General features: G+C 44.0%; 1 protein-coding gene across 1 annotated transcript in view; it reads left to right on the forward strand.

Moving 5' to 3' along the window:
* Positions 1-14,349, forward strand: part of RP1 (RP1 axonemal microtubule associated) — a 221,106-nt gene extending 206,757 nt beyond the window's left edge. Inside the window, exons 30-33 of the mRNA XM_083145115.1 lie at positions 5,732-5,951; positions 9,800-9,954; positions 13,456-13,534; positions 14,246-14,349. Of these exons, the coding sequence (XP_083001241.1) occupies positions 5,732-5,951; positions 9,800-9,954; positions 13,456-13,534; positions 14,246-14,349 (558 nt within the window). The remainder of the gene's footprint in view (positions 1-5,731; positions 5,952-9,799; positions 9,955-13,455; positions 13,535-14,245) is intronic.
* The last annotated feature ends 5,486 nt before the right edge of the window (positions 14,350-19,835 follow it).

Raw genomic sequence — 19,835 nt, forward strand, 5'->3', positions numbered from 1 at the left:
ATCCCCAAAGGCAGAACTACCATTTGCGCAGCAGGTGCAGTGCACCAGGGCCACTGAGGACTAGGAGACCAACTGCTTCATCTGTCACCCTCTTCCTCTCACCCACTGTTTTTTCCTGTCACTCTACCTCCCCCTGCCTCTACCTGACACCCCCTGTCTCTCCCTGACACCCTCTGCCTCTCCCTGTCATTCACTGCTGTGCTGCATATTGTGAACTTGGGTTAGGGGCAGTGGTGGTTTTTACCTATGGGCTACAGGGCTGCAGCACCCCCAGGTAAAATCAGCCACTTTGTGAAGCCAGATGCAGTTTTTGAGACTGCACTGGCTTCATTGTGACTGGCAGTGACTTCCTATTGGAAGTCTGACCTGCCAGTCACGCAAGGCAGTCCCATTGGGCAGTATTTTTTCACACCGGGTTGCCCAATGGGCTGCTGCAGTGGCAGCCCATAAAAGGGGGTCTGCAGATTTGCTTGTGCCGAACTGGGGACCATGAATATACTACTATGGACTGCTGCCGAAGCAGCCCATAGAGGCTTGAGGCCAGCACATGCACAGTATCGAAGAAGCTACTGTGCATGCTCTGGTTCCGCGACAGGGGTCAGGACCAGAAGTGGGAACCAGCAGACACCAGTGGTGGCAGCGGGGTCCAGCAGGCACCAGCAGTGGGGACCAGCAGTGGTGGCAGCAGAGGGGGGGGGGGGGGCTGGCATAGCCACTACTTGTTAGGGTGGAGAAGGGGGCAAAATGATATTTTTGCACCTGGGCTCACCACTCACAAGTTCTGCCACTGGAACTCTACCTTTTCCGAGTGAAAATCTGGTACCCAGAAGTCACATTGAATTGTTAAGTATATATGTGACAGTATGTAAATGCATGGTATCTTAATTGTTAAAAGTCTTTTTTTAAGTATTCCTGAGATGAAGGGTGACATGCGTCCCTTTAGACATCTAGAGGACCCCACATGTGATATCAGGTTACCCATAACTGACTGAATGTGTGGTAACCATTCCTACATTTGCATTGATTTAATTTTTCTTTACTTAAAAAAACATTTTGCAGGATCCTTACCTAACAATTTATTTTTACCCACGTCCACTGGTTAGTGCCATGCCAGAAAATGTATTGGAATGTAACCAGCTTCCGTTAAAATTGAATTCAGCCATAGCACATTGCTGAAATGAGATCTTTCAGGGAGGTAATTGAGAAGGCTGACTTCATTTACTGTATATTGTTATTTTTATGTGTGGTCTCCGCTATGGCTTGCAGTGCAGTCACTTAGGACGTGATCCCCTCAGGAGGTTCTCTCTTTGTATTTTCTTTGCTGTTTATCACACTTGATACATTAAGAGTTTCTTGTGCAGATAAAAGTGATGCCTGTAATTTCCTGATTTAAAATACACAGACTGCTTTTCCATCAATTTAAGGTGGAGCAACCTATCTACAACAATACTACTAACAATAATTATACTACAGGGCGGATCAGTATGATTTACCTACAACTGAATTACCGACAGGTACTTTACCAACACTGTTATACCGGCATGGTGTAAATATCTATGGTCAATATCCTGACACATACATAATACCGACTGTTGCAATGCCTACAGTCAATATACCGACATGATCATAATGCTGAACATATTAAAATACAGACACAGTTATAATTATATTAGTGTAGTGCCTCCCCTTGTATGGCTCTCTGTGCTTGCTTGGCTTTTGGCATCGTGGTTGTGTCTGTGTTTTCTGCCTGTGTTTCACTTGTGAGTATTTTGATGTTGATGGTATTTAGATTGTGGTGGCGTGTTTTTGTTGGTATATTATCCATCAGATTTTGGTTATGGGGAATCTGTCAATCGGTATGACATCCATCGGCAAGCTTTAGGTGCCACCTATTTATTCCAGCTATGCTGAGGACAGCAAAGTAGACCCTGAACAATTTGGCATCCCCCTTCCTACAGTACCTACACATGTGGCCTCATGGAAAGCCCCCCCCCCCCCCCCCCTGGACTGGCTAAACTACAACAATGAAGATGGGGGGATCATTATTGTAAACTATGATGATTATGTTGGTGAAAACATGCAACAATTAATGGATTTAGACTGTTATAAGAGATTACCATTTGATCCAACATAGAGGTATAAAAGAGAAATAGATTCCATTATACAATTGAGGTACATGAAAGGTTGGCTAGACGACTTTACTATGACATTTCTAACTCAAGCCTTTTCTAAGATACCCCTGATATGTTTTAGCCAAAATCCATAAATCTATGGCTTCACTACCCAGTAGACCCATTATATCAGCCATTGGCTCGCTCTGTCAGCCAATTTCCCAGTATGTATATTACTATCTGCTAATCGCATTTGGTGTGCCCCCCCACTGGATGGCTGCTGGTGACACTTGATGTCACCAGCTTGTATACAAATATGGGTCACGGAGAGGGAATTGTAGTGGTCCGCCGAGTACTCAGTCCCAATCCACACTATGAGGGTCCTCCATCAGAGTTTTAGTTGCTTCTCATATAAATAATTTTGCTTAAAAGTTATTTCCTTTTCGATTTTTAATTTTATCTTCAATTAAGAGGCACAGCAATGGGGTCGAACATGACCCCATGGTATGCCAATTTATTTATGTATTGTACGACTAAGAAAACTGCCACATCATGATGAATGAGATTTATTCGAGACATATTGCCATGTATCTACAGTATATTTACAATTTTTATTGATGTGGATTGGTACTGAACAAACACTCCTTAAATTTGTGGAGTCACTCCCTGTCTCCACCAGATTTACCTGCTCCTACAGTTAGGATAATATCAATTATTTAAAGATTATGGAACATTTCTTTCTAAACCATGGATATCATGCCAAAGAAGTCGATAAAAGGCTAAATGCCTGAACCTCAAGAGGGAGGATTACTGAAGCCATGTATGAGATGAGATGAAAGAAGTTGTCTAGTATTTGCTAATACTTACTCCCTCACTTCTAAAGGCTTCCTGTGCCTGCCTCTCAATGCTGACCATCCACTGACCACTAAAATTTGTATTTCTTCACGGTTCCGTTTCATTTCAGGTATACCTGGCTTGGGTACACAACGTGCTCTTTCACTTTCAGTTCAGGTATACCTGGCTTGGCTACACAACTTGCTCTTTCACTTTCAGTTCAGGAATGCCTGGCTTGGCAAAACAAGCTGCTCTGTTCTGTGCACTGTCATTCTCATTGTGCTACTGTACAAAAAAAGGGGGTTCTATTGTATTTGTGATGATTCTAATGTTATTTAGATTAACTGTTATATTTTCACTTGACTGATTTTTACTGATTTTTATCTCCAACCAACGTAAATTAACAAACAACTATAATTCTAATTTACCATCCTCATCCCATACCGAAGCAGGGGTATTCAGCTAGTTTAAAATAATGCTAGACAAACATTTTCTGGAAAAAACATTCAGGGGTACAACTAATAATTATTTAGAAAATATATGGAATAAGGGTAAAATTGAAATGGGGATATTGCATCTAGTCTATTTACGGTATATGCTGTATGTCTGATCTCATGTAAATAACACATTTAATGACCCTCTGTCTTAAAAAAAATAATATGCTCTCCAATAACAAATAACTTATCTAAAAACTTTGTTCTATCTTGTTACACTATAATGCAATTGGATGGTTCTTCAATCTGTGCCGCAATTGATGCCGGTGGAAATAGCGGCAAATGCCGCTATTTTTTAAAAAGAATCTGGATTGTCGGAAATGGACGCTAACTGTTGAATTCGCATCCAATCCCGACAAATTTACTGCCCGTTTATGACAAAATGCAGCTGTTCTGACACTCGAGAGTCGGAACCTTTGAATACAGACTGTCGAGTTACAGCCGGAATGGGTCGATGCAGCCGTGAATCCGACTGTCGGGATCGTCTCAACAGTTGTATTCGGAATTGTATACCCCACTTAGAACCTTAAAAACTTAGAGGAGAATCAAAATTCATTGAACAATTGCTAAATAAATTAATATAAAATATAACAAATATGGAAATTGCTTCCATTTTACCACTGTGCTAATTGAAAAAATTTTATTTTGTTGAAAATATTTCTCTGAAAACAAAATTGCACTAGAACAACAATTGTCTTTTAATATGTTTTTTTATATAACACTTTTTTTTTAAATCACATTTTTTAAGGAGAGCTGTCTCTGCCATACCAACTATCCCTTGCTCGATTAGTATGCTCTTTAATTTGGCAGATTTGTTCCTCTTATATCTCTTACTCAGAGGTAATAGGGCCTGATTCAGACCTTATCGCACAGCTACGAATTTTCACAACGTCTGATTATCGATAGACTGCGCATGCATACGGTTTACACTGCGCATGCGCGAGGCCCTGCTGCGATGAACTTTTGTAACTTTTTCTTTGCGCTGGCCATTCGCAAGATGATTGACAGGGAGTGGGAGTGTGGAGGTGGGAACCGACCATGTTTTGGGAGTCGCAATAAAACCGCAGTGCGTGCTGGAAAAAATGTTTGGAGTGTCAGGGAAAATGTAGCCATGCCAAGGCCTGTTAGGGGAGAGTGTGTAACGTCATTAGCAGACCGAATGTGCCTGCATTCATCGCAGTGGCCCAATAAGTCCTTGGTTACTTATACTATGGTGAGCCTGTTACAATGGGTTTTAACATTTTCACAAGGATGCTAACGGATGTGCAGCCGTACACATAAATTTGCACAGCGTGCACATTCATTTGAAACAGTTTTCACTGGAGCAGGGCGGATGCTAAACTGATCAAAGACCCGGCGATCAGGTCATTTATTTGGTATTTACCTAGAACGGCGCCCATCGCGGGCATCGCATGTACATCGCATGCCATTATAATGCCATGCGATGCAACCGATGCGATGCCCGCGATTTCACATAGAAATGAATGGTAAAAGGTAAATCGCGTCGGTCGCATCGCATGCGGCCAAAAAACCGCATGCGATACGACCGACGCGATTACCGCGATTTACATAGGGAACAATGTTAAATGGCCCAATTGACCCGATTTGACATAGGGAACAATGTTAAATGGCCCACAGACCCCAAATAGCCACCCTGAAGTGTGAAATGCCCCCCCCCCCCAATTGTTAACGCCACCCCACCATCAATGTGGCGAGCGCAGCGAGCCCGCGAGGGGCGGCAGTACGCGTCCTCCGACCTTTTCATCGTGGGGTGGCGTTAACAATTGGGGGGGCCATTTCACAATCGCGTCGGTCGCATCGCATGCGATTTTTTTGGCCGCATGCGATGCGACCGACGCGATTTTTTCCCTTGCAATGCCTAGGATCAAAATCGTACCATTTATTTTTATTTATTATTTATTAACAGTTTCTTTATAGCGCATACATGTTCCGCAGCGCTTTACAGAGAATAGTTGAACATTCACATCGCTCCCTGCCCCAGTGGAGCTTACAATCTATGTTCCCTACCACATGTACACACACACACAGACATTCTAGGGTTCATTTTTGTTGGGAGCCAATCAGTCTACCATTATATTTTTGGATTGTGGGAGGAAACCGGAGTACCCGGAGCAAACCCACGCAAGTACGGGGAGAATATAAAACTCAGCACAGCTAGAGCCATGGTGGGAATCGAACCCATGACCTGTGAGGCAGTAATGCTAACCATTACACCATCCGTACTGTCCCATAGGTCATAATAATGTATTGTCATTTTTTTTGTCCTTATAGATTAATTTGAAATATCTGCAGAAACCATATAAACTCCGCATCGGACATGACAATTCAGGAGACAATCCAGAGTGGTATTTAGAGGATATAAAACTGGAGAATCTTTCCTCCGGTCAAGAGTTTTACCTACCTGTAAATCGATGGATTGGAGAAAGACAAGATGATGGAGACACATGGCGAGAACTGCCTCTACCAATAGATGGCAATGATCCATTAATGTGTATGTATTCTCAATGATAGCGGTTTCCTAACCTGTACAGCTTTACCATAGCTTCTATATTCACACATACTGTATTTGACATTTCCATTTATTTAGATTTCAGTTCGAGGGGCCCATTTATCATTTTATATTTGCAGCTAAACCCGAATGTATCAGGAGGGACCACAGCAGGAATCTCCAATCCGTGCTGCGATCTCTCCTGCTCCACCACCGGCCACCTCCTCCATAGGTTTCTATGGGGGTTGCGAAGCTGCCCAATGTATCAACATCAGGCAGCAGCGCATCGCATCCTTGGGTTCCCGCCATTCTGAGATGGCGGTAGCTCATTGTAGCCTATGGGCTACATACCGCACTGCTGCTGGGGCAGTGCAGTCAACGGGGTCGGCAGGGGGATAGCGCGAACTGTGCATGCAGCCCTGTCACTGTGAGTGGGGGATGATACATCCCGCTGTTTGGATCACAATTCGATCCTGGGTTGTAATATACTGCCCAGTTAGCATTGTAAATGGCTGGCTTTATCTTTGCTTGCGACCGAAGCTTGATAAAATTAACAGTACATGTCTAGACACTTTAAAAAAGTGTGATTTTGAAACAAAAATCACAAATCTAATAAGTTCCAATTTTGGAGAGTGAAACACAAATCGTATGTGATTTCTGGCAATTTTGAGTAAAGAAAAGTTGAGATTTTTTTGTAAGTAAAGAAAACATCAGCTTTTTAGACAATGTAAAAAAAAATGACCTGCCCTAAGCTCTTTGAGCCAAGACTGTTTGTAAAAATACAAGGGGAAAAACACTATGGTCCCCCCCTGTATTTTATCATCCAGCATTGGGCTATTGGACCGGCCCTGGTTTAAAAAAGACGGAAGGAAATTGACATCCCTGTATTTTTAAGACTAGCAACAGGCTCCACTAGCCAAGAAGGTAATGCCACAGCTGCAAAGTTAATTGAACTAACCACAAGTGTGACCAGTATTAACCTTGTGGTTATGTTGAATTAACTTTGTGGTTAGCCATAAATGGCGGTTTTCATCAAAAAGCCCAATATTATTTTGATAACATTGAGTTATATGGGACGCAGAGAACCAATCACTGGTGAAGCTCCTCTGGTGCTCTAAGGTTATTGGATCAGGGGTTTCCCATTGGCAGGAGTCACCTGGGTCCCCATCATTTGCGTGGAGGAGCGGCATGTGGAAACCCATATTGCTCCTCAGTCCAGACTTGATCATGTGCAGTTTGTTATTTTTTTTTTTAACCTACACGGAAGGAAGAAATTGCGATCTACAAAGGAATAGGTGAGTTTTGCGTATATATTTTTTTACAGGACGTGAATCGCGTGTGGGATGTAGGTGTGTATGTGTGAATGTATGTATGTGATTGTGCAAGAATGCTTTATTAAAGTTGTACTGACATGGGTGTGTGTGTGTGTGTTGTATTTATTGTAATATAAGTTTAAGGTGGAACAACAGGTACCAGCAGGCCTTTTAATGTCCCACATGCTTGTACTTGTGGTTCGCCAAGAACCAGCATGTGGGGGAGTCTTTCTGTGACTTTTAGTTCCACCCATAAAAGACAATATTAATATTTTTTTTTTACACTTTATGGTCTATCATCTTGGCACCAGGGTGCCGGGGATATCCCCGGGCTTCCTCCAGGGCACCTGACTCTTGACATCTCTCCATGTGTAGGGGCCATAGCGATGTGCGGCCCCACGCATTTCTATCGCCAGGTGATGAATTTATAGCATGCTGGATAAATCTAGTAATGGCCGTTGTCGCAGTTGTCAGGGCCAGTGTTCTCAGTGTTCTCCACTGATTGGTGGCGGCATCGCTGGTTCCAGAGCTGGGGCTCCTACTGGCTCCCCTTCTGCCTCTGCCACTGAATCACCGGCTCCTCTGCTTCCTGCTGCTGCCACCCACCCTCCTCATGGCCCGCTGGCAGAATCCCCGGAGCACAGGGTAAGCAGCAGGCACAGGGAGCATGGGATAAGGAGCAGGGGGCGGGGTGCACGAAACATGCCGTTGCTCCGGCTACCATGGCACCTAGCTACACCACTGCTCACCAGAGAACACTGGCCCTGACAGATCGCTCAGTACATGCTGAGTGCTGACACATTGCAGTGTGCTGAGCGACCTTGCTGAGCGTTCAGAGCGATCTAGCTCAGCAAATCTCCCCCTCTGTGAGCTCCATAACTCATTACTTGTTCCCTCAAAAAGGCCTTTTTTATCATTCTGAAATTTACACACGTTCTGTTTTTGCTAACCGATTGTCACTTACCTTCGTACCATTTCATGTTATTACTGGACTTGCTTACATTTCAATAAACAATGAAACAAAGGGATGTTGTAAAACGTTTGACCAGTAGTGTACACATGTGAAGCACATACTTCTAACGAGCTGGATTTCAGTGCAGGCTGCTTATATTTGCTAAATGTGTATTCAACAACTTGTATAAATGTCTACAGTACTTGTGATATTTTGTTATTGTAAGGACCTACTCCCCAGCAAAATGTGAACACATATCATAAAGCCTGCCTGCAGCATGTCTTACACTGGAAGAATAATGTCTCCTTGTCCTACCTATTCCTTATTAATAACTCATGTCAGCCATTTGATGTGCAAACTATATTTTGAAGAGTAATTACTGAGTTTGCTGTATATTACAGATTTTATTTAAGTCCCTTTCCTCACATGTTTATTTAGCATATATTAGATGTACATTAACTTTAATGGAGACATCATGTCATTCCCTCTGAGGCATATGAAGGTCTTTTAGTGATGCAAATGCCAATCCACCTGTTAATAGTATGTTTTATTTTGCACTTGACCTACAAGAGTTGACTGAAGTTTCTACCAACATTGAACTCAATTATAAAAATAAACTGAAAGAGAACTTGGGGTAAATTTACTAGGAGCCTTTTTTGAAGATTGGATATTTACTAAAAGCAAAATGGACTGAAAATCAACTTAAACTTTTCTCTAAACATACTATAAACTTAATACTAAGAAAGTGGATAAAACATGGGAGCAAACACGCAGAGGAAACAACAAAATATCAACTATTATATTTATTTGAAACTTGGATAATAAAAAAAATATATACTCCTCATGTTGGATTGGGAGGGTGGATGCTGTTTATTCAACGGCTGATATTTGATGGAAGATCTTGCTTTTGGATGTGAAGTTCATTTGAGGATATGATGCTCTTCCTTTTTTCGTCTTATACAAATGATGCCAGGAAATGGAAACTATACATTAAATTGCAGAGCTTCAGGATACGATGGATACCTTCGATGTGTATGTGTAACCATTTGAGTGCCAATGTTGCTGTGAAAGATGTGCAAAATATCCACTAAAAATGCCAGGGTCGAAGTCGAGTTTGGTTAAACTTTGCGCCAAAATTAAAGAACAGTCACTGTGAACGACATACTGTATAAAGGTATCCTTAGCACAGTAGAGATGAGCTGAGATTAAACAGAACTCACCCAGATTTACATAGGATAAGGTGGACACACACACACACACACATAAAGGTATCTTTATAGACACAAGGTATAAGGTTATGTGTATCCTACTCTCTGAAAAAAATGTGATGAAACACATAAAAAGGTTTCTTTGTTGCTCATATAGGAGGTGATTTTGGTTGACATGCAAAGCTGTAAAATGATCATCTCACGATTTGCTCACGATCATGATTGTTCTGGTGTGTAGCCTCTTTTATTCTGCAGCTATGGAATGTATGGAAAGTATTTTGCTACAATTCAATATTCTCATATATGGAAAGTAGCTATTTCTTTAAAGCATTGCATGCACATATTATAACCAGCGTTGTATTTCCATTTGTGTTGCAGTGCTGGATTATGAGATTCATGTTTACACAGGCAACATTTCCGATAGTGATGCAGAACGTAATGTTTATATAAATATCTTTGGAAATAAGGGGGATTCTGGCAAACGCAAACTACATAAAAGCAAATTTCAAGATTCCAAGTTTCAGAGTGGACAGGTAACCTATTATTTTCAATTAGTATATCCGTGTTATATGCAGATAATCTATAGGTACATGGCAGTGGTGCAAGTAGAAAAAAGGACTAAGCGGTACTGTGTAGCGCGCCGAAGGCGCGCGGCGAAAATGGGTGTGGTTTGGGGCGTGTTCATATGATATGAGGGGGAGTGGCTACATGACAAAACTTTAGAACACAATGACATTTTTGCTTGGGCTTGTGCATTGCCCCTGCCCCCTGCACACAAAATGTAGGAGCCAGATAAACTACAAACAGGGATATTGCGCACTGAAGGAGAGTGGACAAAATTTACACAGTTACGCGTCACACAACCAATTCATATTACCCATGCCATAATGCCCATTACACATTATGCCCCACACCATAATGCCCATTGTGCTGCTGCCGCACAACTGATGCCCATTACTAATATGCCCCCACAATGCCAGATATGCCCCCACAAGAGCCTGCTATAAAAGACCCCGCTGTGCAGGGGCTGGCTGGCATCTTTCAGCCTAGGGGGCAAATTCCAGCAAGCGGTCCCTAGCTTTTCTACCAGCACATTTTAACATGGTTTGGTTTTAAAGGGGGTGGAGAAAGGGAGCAGTGGGAGAGACCGCAGGGGAGAGGCGGAACAGTGTGTGAGGCCGCAGGATAGAGGGGGAACAGTGTGAGAGGCCACAGGGGAGATGGGGAACAGTGTGAGGGGCCACAAGGGAGAGGGGGTACAGTGTGAGGGGCCACAGGGTAGAGAAGGGAACAGTGTGAGGGGCCATAGGGGATACACAGCCCCAACCCCCATATTACACCCAGAACATGATACACATCTCCTCTCCCCCATATCACATCCATTACTCACCCACTTGGTGTAATCCTGTGCAGTGAGGATCAGGGAGTCACCCAGGCAGGCAGTGTGGTGGGGGGAGGTAGTTACAGTAGGCAGAATAGCTGCAGCAGCCAGGAGAGCAGGCCAGGCCTGCACTGACACACGCAGCCCATTGTGGTGGGCGGGGCCAGCTTCAGGGAAAGCGCCGGCTGTCAAGCTGCACTAGTACCACCTTTATTCCCCTGATGCTGAGACTGCCTCCGCTCACACAGCTTCCCAGCTCACAGCAGGCCAGCGGCAGCAAACTTCTCATGCCCGTCACTGCCGCTGTGTCTGTCTCTGCCTGCAGCCTTTCTATAGAGACAGCCAGGCAGAGCGTTGTAAACCTGGCTGTCTTTCATGCCTTTCGCGGCTATTTTAAATGACGCGCTGGGCTCGGCTCACGGCCCGGCAGCCGCAGCTCCAATTGGCTCACAAGTTACAAGCTGCCTGATTGGCTGCCGGGCAGTGAGCCTGGTCCGGCGTGTAATTTTAAATAGCCGCGCCATGCTGAGGAGTCGCGTCGGGAGGGAATAGACAAGCAAGACAGCCGGGTTTACATTGCTCTGCTCGGCTGTCTCTTAGGCAAAGCTCTCTTTAACCCCTGAGTGCCACTCACTAGCAGAGTGACAGCACTCTGAAGGGACTCCGAAGGGAATCAGCTGTGGCGGGGCGGCGGAGGCCACGCCCCCGCCACTTACATATGCGCGCATGCGCATTACACAGTCCGGGGGGTGTTTGTTATGGTGGTATGGGGTACCGGCACTATATGTTTTACCGGTACGCCGTACCACCCCGTACCACCATACTTACACCCCTGGTACATGGTCAACTACTGTACTTGTTATACATTTGTCTTCTTGCCAATCATAGTGCCCAATGTTGGGGCAGCCCAGTGTAATGGTTGGCATTACTGCCACACATTAATGTGGTCATGGGCTCAATTCCCACCATGGCCCTACTGTGCGGAGTTTGTATATTCTCCCCGTACTTGTGTGGGTTTCTTCTGGGTACTCCGGTATCCTCCCACAATCCAAAAATATACAGGTAGGATCATTGGCTCCCAACAAATTAACTCTTGAATGTCTGTGTGCATGTAGATGTGGTAGGGAATATAGGGGGTGATTCATGTTGGCGAAAATTGCTGCTTACCGATCGCTGAAATGCCACCCGCTGTCCCGAGGAACATTCGCCCCCTGCCACTGAATCCCCTTTGGTACCATGCGAGGGGATGTGTTCACTAACTCGCTGAAGCCATTCGTGCCGGGGTTTGCACATGTGTAGAAATGTGCAAAGCCCCCACCATCGGAACTTGGCCGAATTTGGCCCCTTCCGATCCCCTAAGTGATACTATACTTGGTAAAGTGCTGGGAAATGGTGCAGATGATTCAATGTAAATTAATCTATTTGTCATTCCTTTTTTCCCCAAATGCAATGTGGGCTAGGGGAAATGAGGGAGATTGGTACACTAATGAGGGAGAGAGGGAGATTGCTGCTATTTCAGGGAGTCTCCAGCAGAATGCAGGAGGGTAGGTAATTATGGGCAGAGCTGCTGAGCACACCATCAGCTGCTGCCCGGCCCTGCCCACGGCAAACCGGCTTTGTGCAGCGTGACGTTTGCAAGGTCACGTCGCACACAGCCGGGGGAAGGAGGTGGGTCGGGCAGCAGGAGCCAGGCAATGGTTGAATCTGAGCTCAGCGCTGATCTCACCGGTACTGCCCAGCAGGAGGGAGCGCAGGCAGTGGTACTCCTGAGAATTTTCCGGGTCTGCCAGTCTGTGCACTGGAACATAACTTGTAAAATTCTCGAGAGTACCAGGGAAGGGGTTAATCCACTTTTGCTAGCTTCTATTTCTAAGGTAAATTGCACAAGAGCAGTGTTTCTCAACCTCTGTCCTCAATGCACACTTAGACTCCTTTCCCACTGCAACACTGGGAATTGCCAGGCCTTTCAACCCGGCAAATTCAGGGCTCTTAGCTCCGTGACTCTTGTCAGTAACAGGGTCAGAAACAGAGTAATATGCATTTAAAATGACCAATATCCCAGTGTGTGTGCATTCATATGCAAAACCAGAGATTCTGATGCCAGTGGAAAAGGGATACATATTACTAGTCCAATATTTGTTATAGCCATTCTTGAGAACAGGTGCTTAATCAAAAGAACTGAGTTACTAAGTAAGTCACCTGTTCTTATTTACTTATTTATTTACAGTTTCTTATATAGCGCATTAGATTCTGTTGCATTTTACGATTGTAGACAGTGATAAAACAAACTGGGTAACACAACAGACAGACATGGAGGTAGGCGGGCCCTGCTGCAAGCCTACAATCTGTTCTCAAGTATGTCTATTGTTAAAACCTAGACTGTGAATGTGCCTTGAAGATTGTGCTTGGGAACCCCTGCGCTAGAGGGTACAAGTTGTTAGGTCGACAGTGTCTAGGTCAATAGTCAAAAGGTTGACCCCTATTGGTCAACGAGCAAACGGTCGACATGAAAAAGGTCAACATGAGTTTATAATAAAATGTTGGTGTCTATGTCAGCATGGACAACGTATAAGTGTATTGCGTAAATACATTTGTGTTGATCATATATTTTTATACAATAATCAATGATTCATATTTAATAATTCCACTCTAGGTTGATGTTTTTTCCATTCAAGCAGTTTCATTGGGAATACTCCAGAAAATCAATATGAGTTGTGATGGAAGTAATGAAGGTATAATAACTGTGGATTTCATTTTCCAATTTGCAAACTACAAATGTGGGGTTTGAGGATGGAGATAATCTCCAGTAGAGAGCAGCAAAAAAAAAAAAAAATACGGGGGACAAAAAGTGTAGGGGTTCACCCTATTTTGGGAACTATGCCCAGCCTTGGGGCTGGTTTAAAAAAAAATCAGTGGAGCCCTATTTAAATGGTTTTCTGATTTTTTTTTAAACCAGGCCCAGCTCTTTGAGCCTGGGGCTGGTTATGCCCGTGGGGGAGACCCCACACAGTTTTTTAAATATTAATTTATTTTGACACTACAGCCTGCACGGAGCTGACTGATCCATGCAGGCTAAAACCAATACAAATTTGTATTTTAAAATACAAATTTGTATTTAAAAATACGATTTTTTATTTAAAATACGAATTCGTATCAGAAAAAATACGAATCAATACGCCATCGGAAAATACGACTACACCAGTCGTATTCATTCGTATTAAGAATATGAATACGATTTTTTGTATTCATATTCTTCCCCCTGTAACTCTAGTTATTTACTAGTTATTCCATAGAATGTATATTTTTACAGAGGTCCTGATTTTAAGTCACACACTTCTACAGCCTCTGTATTGTACTTACTTTCATGTTAATGAGGCAATTGGCTGAGCTAAGTCACAAATTTGTGTATCTTAAAGTACAAACCTATGACGTCACTCTTACAGCATCCACAGATGTAACCAGTCCAGACCCACATCAGGTGCAAGAGATCCATCATAAACATGCATCCAATCCATTTCCTGTATGCACAATTAAGAATCGCATGTAGCCATACATACACACACACACACACAGAACACTCCCATGACACTACCATCAGTAGTAGCTATTCCATGCAACTGACACTCACTGCCCATCTGCATACCTCCCAACTGTCACGATTTTAGAGGGACAGTCCCGATTTTCGGGTCCTGTCCCGCTGTCCCACCCGCGGCAGGCATTGTCCCGCTGCGGGGGGTGGCAGTTGGGAGACCCCCCAATCTAGTAGAATAGACGCTGTGCGCATGCGCACAGCGTCTATTCTCGTATGAAAATGAGGTTGCGGCTAATTAGCATAAGTCGCGCCCTCATTTGCATACGCCCCGCCCCCTTTTCGGACGCTATTTCATCCGGACACAAGTTGGGAGGTATGCATCTGCTACCCAGAAATGTCTATTTTACACTGGTCACTATTTGCACAATATGTAGCATAAATGTATCTACAGTCAGGGCCGGCGACAGGAGGGGTCAAGGGGGACATGTGTGACGGGCCCCGGCGAACTGAAGGGCCCCAGAGCCTGGCCAGGGCCCGTCTGTGTGTTACCCCCGTTGGTGTCTGTGTGGCTCAGCTCCGGCCAACTCACTGTGCACGCCGCCACCGCAAAATCATGTGACTGTGGTTGCTATGACAGTTACATCTCTTATTAAAGTCAATAATTACCGTTTTAAGGAAAAAAAGTATGATAACAAAAGCATTTTTTCAAAGGAGCTGTTATCAATAAATAAATGCTGCATAGTGAAAAAGTCGGGCTCCCTTAGGCGCACGCAGACAGATCACCAAAAAGACCTCAAAATAAGCAAAACAAAATCTATTTGCTGTGCTCGCCATGCTTTGGGCACGTGCCTCACTGCGCTCAGCACACTGTTCTATTCTCCCTCCATGCACTAGTGGATAGTAGGGCATTAAACACAGACTGTCGGCACATGTCGGCTCAAAAAAGTGTGAAAAAGTGATGTCGACCTTTTCACTGTCGACTTTACCATTTTCGGCCTAATGTATGTGTTGACCTTCCAACCCTGTCAACCTCAGGCATGTCGACCTATTTCGTGTGTCAACGTAAGCCATGTCAACCTTCAGTGGTCGACCCAATGCATGTCGACCTAATATGGGTCAACCAAATGACCGTATACCATCCAGATACCTTCTCTCCCACGTAAAACACAAATACTGTTTCACACAGACCTGTCACGTAGGCCTGTCACGTAGGCCTGTCACATAGGCCTGTCACGTAGGCCTGTCACGCAGGCCTGTCACGTAGGCCTGTCACATAGGCCTGTCACGTAGGCCTGCCACATAGGCCTATCACGTAGGCCTGCCACATAGGCCTGTCACGTAGGCCTGTCACATAGACCTGTCACGTAGGCCTGCCACATAGGCCTATCACGTAGGCCTGCCACATAGGCCTGTCACGTAGGCCTGCCACATAGGCCTGTCACGTAGGCCTGCCACATAGGCCTGTCACGTAGGCCTGTCACGTAGGCCTGTCACGTAGGCCTGTCACATAGACCTGTCACGTAGGCCTGTCATTCAATTATTGCCACTGCAAATACATTTATATTGTAGGGCCATTTTATTTTTCCGGCAATAACATACACATTAAGCTGGCCATACATCTAAAGATTGATTGTCAGATTGGGCTGATTGGAACAAAAACAGCAGATGACAGTTGACCATTTGCTTTGAAATGTTGGAAAACTGACAGAAACTGTCACCCAGATATTAACAGGTTTTTGTCCCAACCAGCCCAATCTGACAACCGATCTGCCTTCATGCCTCGCCACAGTTTTGCTATTAGGGAATGCTAAAACTATGGCAAGGCATGCTGGGATGCATAGTTTCACAACAGCTGGAGGGCCACAGTTTGGACACGCCTGCATTAGATGCTATATACAGAATGTCATATTTTGACAAGATGTGTGACCCTAATAGAAAACCAGAGCATTCTCCAGCCCAGCTACCAATATTTATATATTTGTCTTTTAACACAGGCAAAGGATGGTTTCTGGATAAAGTCATCATACATTATATAGAGGATGGATGCGGCCAAAAAGTTTTATTTCCATGCAACAGGTATGTTATACTATATGTCCTAACGATACAGTGCTATTTAGAAGTCACAGAAATCGCAACAGTTATCCAGCAAACACTAGGGCATATTGCACAGTGGATTGCGGGTGTGGGCAATTTTGATTAATGACATGACATGCTTGGCTGGTAAAGGAGTGGCTTAGACATGATTTATTGCTATGTTTCTGAAGGATTCTCAATTATTTTATCCATTGACTGATGCCTTCTAAGTCTCATCTCTTATCATTGATCTACTGTGTATAATACCTGCTAATAAAACGTGATCTCTCATGGGGAAGATGAGAATCATTTCATAGACAGAGCAAAAACACCGTACAAAGCTATGATTTGTACGTCTCATATGTATGTGTTATATTGGCCACTGCACATTGGCCTTCATAGTACATAGCTACTATACATACTGTATGGGGATTTGTGCAAAGCCCTGGAGATAAATAAAGGTACCAGAGGAGTTTAAACTAGATGTTTCTTCTCCCTGGGCCAGTAAGAGCATTGGTGCCTAAATAACGATATTATGCCCAAAAAAGGCCCACACCCCCATTTTTATCACTCAGAGCATCGCCCAGCCCTCCTGGATATTGTGGGGTTCCCCTATGCTCTCCTCCTCACTATTCCCTATATAGAACTTGAGTTTCCTATATACCACCTTATATAGCCTGTACCCTCTCTTCCTGCACCCTGTATGAATGGATGCAGCAAGTTGCTGGAGAGGGGGATAAACTGTCACAGTCACCGGTTGCACCACCTCTTTACTACTATGGGTGTCCAAGTTTGTGGGGTATGCTGGGAGCACTGGGGACAGCAGCATGAAATACAAATCAGTCCGGGACGGATACAGGGGGATCAGGTGGTACCTGGCAATTCATGCTGCCCAGACCCTACACTGCCCGGGTATCACCTGCCTCCCCCTGTATCCATCCCCCAGCTCCCGCAGGTTACAGTGCCCCTATGGAGCCTGCTCCCCCCTGCCACCGCTTGGGCTGCGGAGCCCTAGTTACCCCAGTGGTAGGTTAAAATACTTTCCAGGATCTTTTGAAAGTTTGTCCATTGAGATTCCGCTGTCAGTCTTTTGACCTGATTCTGGTAGCCAGGATTTCATATATGACACCATTAAACATATTAAAATCTTCAATATTCTCTTATACTACTGTTCAGCCTAGCAGCTTCCTTAAGGTGCATTTTTTTTCTGTGTTATTTTCTCCTAACTAGACATCAGGCACTAAAGAGGGTATCCTATTATGCTATTATGCTATATTGGTCTGATGGTCATTACCGAGCTTCTCAATTAAGAAAAAAGTCCTGTTTTCGTACCGATAACACGTTACCGGACCCATGTATTATTATGGTTTCAAGGGCTTGTTATGGGGGATTATGCTCTATGGCAGGGGTGGCCAAACCTGTCCTCAAGATCTACCAACGGTACATGTTTCCCAGGCAACCTGTGGATCTATAGTAGGAATGAATGCAGCAGGTTTTAAAATGTGACAGTTAGTAATGACTACAGCTGTGCACCAGCTAGGTGACCTGGAAAACGTGGACCTTTGGTAGATCTCGAGGACCGGTTTGGCCACCCCTGCTCTATGGGGATATTCAATGTATGGTCAGGACTGTCGGGCTGGTCAGACAGCCGTGACCCTGTCCCGTTCTCAGCTGACTCCACAGGCATTTTTCAGCCGGTATTGATTGTCCCGCTTACCGAGCCACGAGAAAGGGGGCAAGAAAATGCCAGAAATAGGCGAGCTGCTGCCAGGAGCTTGTCTATTCCCGGCAATTCTTGGCAGAACGTGCCTGACTGCTTATGAAGTCGGGCACATTCTGCCAAGTTCCTTGTTCAATGCTGTCGAAGAAGACCGCATTGAATAGAGCCCCACCGCCATTTACCTCGTCAAGAATGGTGGTGGGAGATTGAATATCCCCCTATATGTCTGAGTCACGCAAAGCGTAATCCCAGATAAGTGCCGGGTATCTGGACTAATTGGATAGCCCCCGGCCTATCCATTAGCCGAGGCTAATTACTGCAGATAATTGATACTATCCAATAACTATGTCTGTCTGTTTTCCTCTCCCAATAAAAAGAAAAAGTACTTTTGCTATAACAGTTCCCTGTAAAGTTGTCAGTAGAAGGTTTACACGGTTTATTGGAGAAAAACAAGGAGTCTTTACTATAAATACAATGAAATATTGTTATTCAGAGGTGACTGAATTGTCAGTTTAATATCCGCGTTTTTATTGTGTGGGTTTGAGACACAGAATAACAAATCCAATTATTTTGACATCTGTACAATATTCCTACAAGATTGTCATCTGCCAACAGGAATTCTATTTCTATGACAATGTAATAATAATCTTATAAGATTCTGGGTGTATTGTTTTTCTTTCGATTAAAACTTTCATTAGCGATGGCAAAACAAATGATTTATTGGACGATCATCCTCTAACATTGCTCAGACATCTGCAAGTAAAGCCAGCCTGGAAGTCAGTGGGTTATATTTAGATGTTAAATGGTCAATTCGAGGCAGTTGCTTATCTGCTGTCAGAGTTTGTGAGCCGCACCACAAGAGATGTAAACCTAATGAAGTCAGTGGCGTTCAATTTAAAACTTCTTGTCAGAAGGGATTTATTTAACGCTAAGCTGAGGACTTTAATTCCAGGACAGAAAAAATTGCATAATTTTTTTTTTTGCTTGAGGCAATTTGAGGGACACTGATTGATGCGGACTGAAAGCATCAAATGACATTGCACAACATGCATGCTCCAACTTCTAGGAATAAGTCTCATCATTTCCCGCTATTTTACATGTTCTAAGGGAATTATTCTGGTTCACTCCTTCTTGCAAATTCCTTCTGAGATGGACAAAACCATTTGCACTGCACGGGGAGGCAGATGTAACTTGTGCAGAGAGAATTAGATTTGGGTGAGTTATTTTGTTTCTGTGCAGGGAAAATACTGACTGCTTTATTTTTACAATGCAATATAGATCTCACTTTAAAGTAAAACCCCACCCAAATCTAATTCTCTCTGCACAAGTAACATCTGCCCCACCTGCAATGCACATGGTTTTGTCCATCTAGGAAGGAATTTACCAGAAGGAGTGAACCAGAATAACCCCTTAAGTTCAGACATCAGTAATTCTACTTCCCATTACCAAAATGATACAAAACATTGCATTTTTTTGTTTTTGTCCTGTCTAGTCTACTTTTGTGTAAAAAACATGTCCCTTGTTCTTTGAAACCATGGATGGAAAACCTTTGGCCTTCCAGCTGTTGTTGAACAACACATACCAGCATGTCCTGCTACAGTTTTGCTATATGGCCACAGGGCCGTCAATAGGGGGTTGCTGTGGGTACAGCTGTCTCAGGCTCCGGCCTCTGTAAGGGCCCGGGCAGCTCATTTTGCCCTCCGCAACC

This window comes from Crinia signifera, chromosome 5 (assembly GCF_055691185.1).
Source record: "Crinia signifera chromosome 5, ASM5569118v1, whole genome shotgun sequence".
NCBI lineage: Eukaryota > Metazoa > Chordata > Amphibia > Anura > Myobatrachidae > Crinia > Crinia signifera.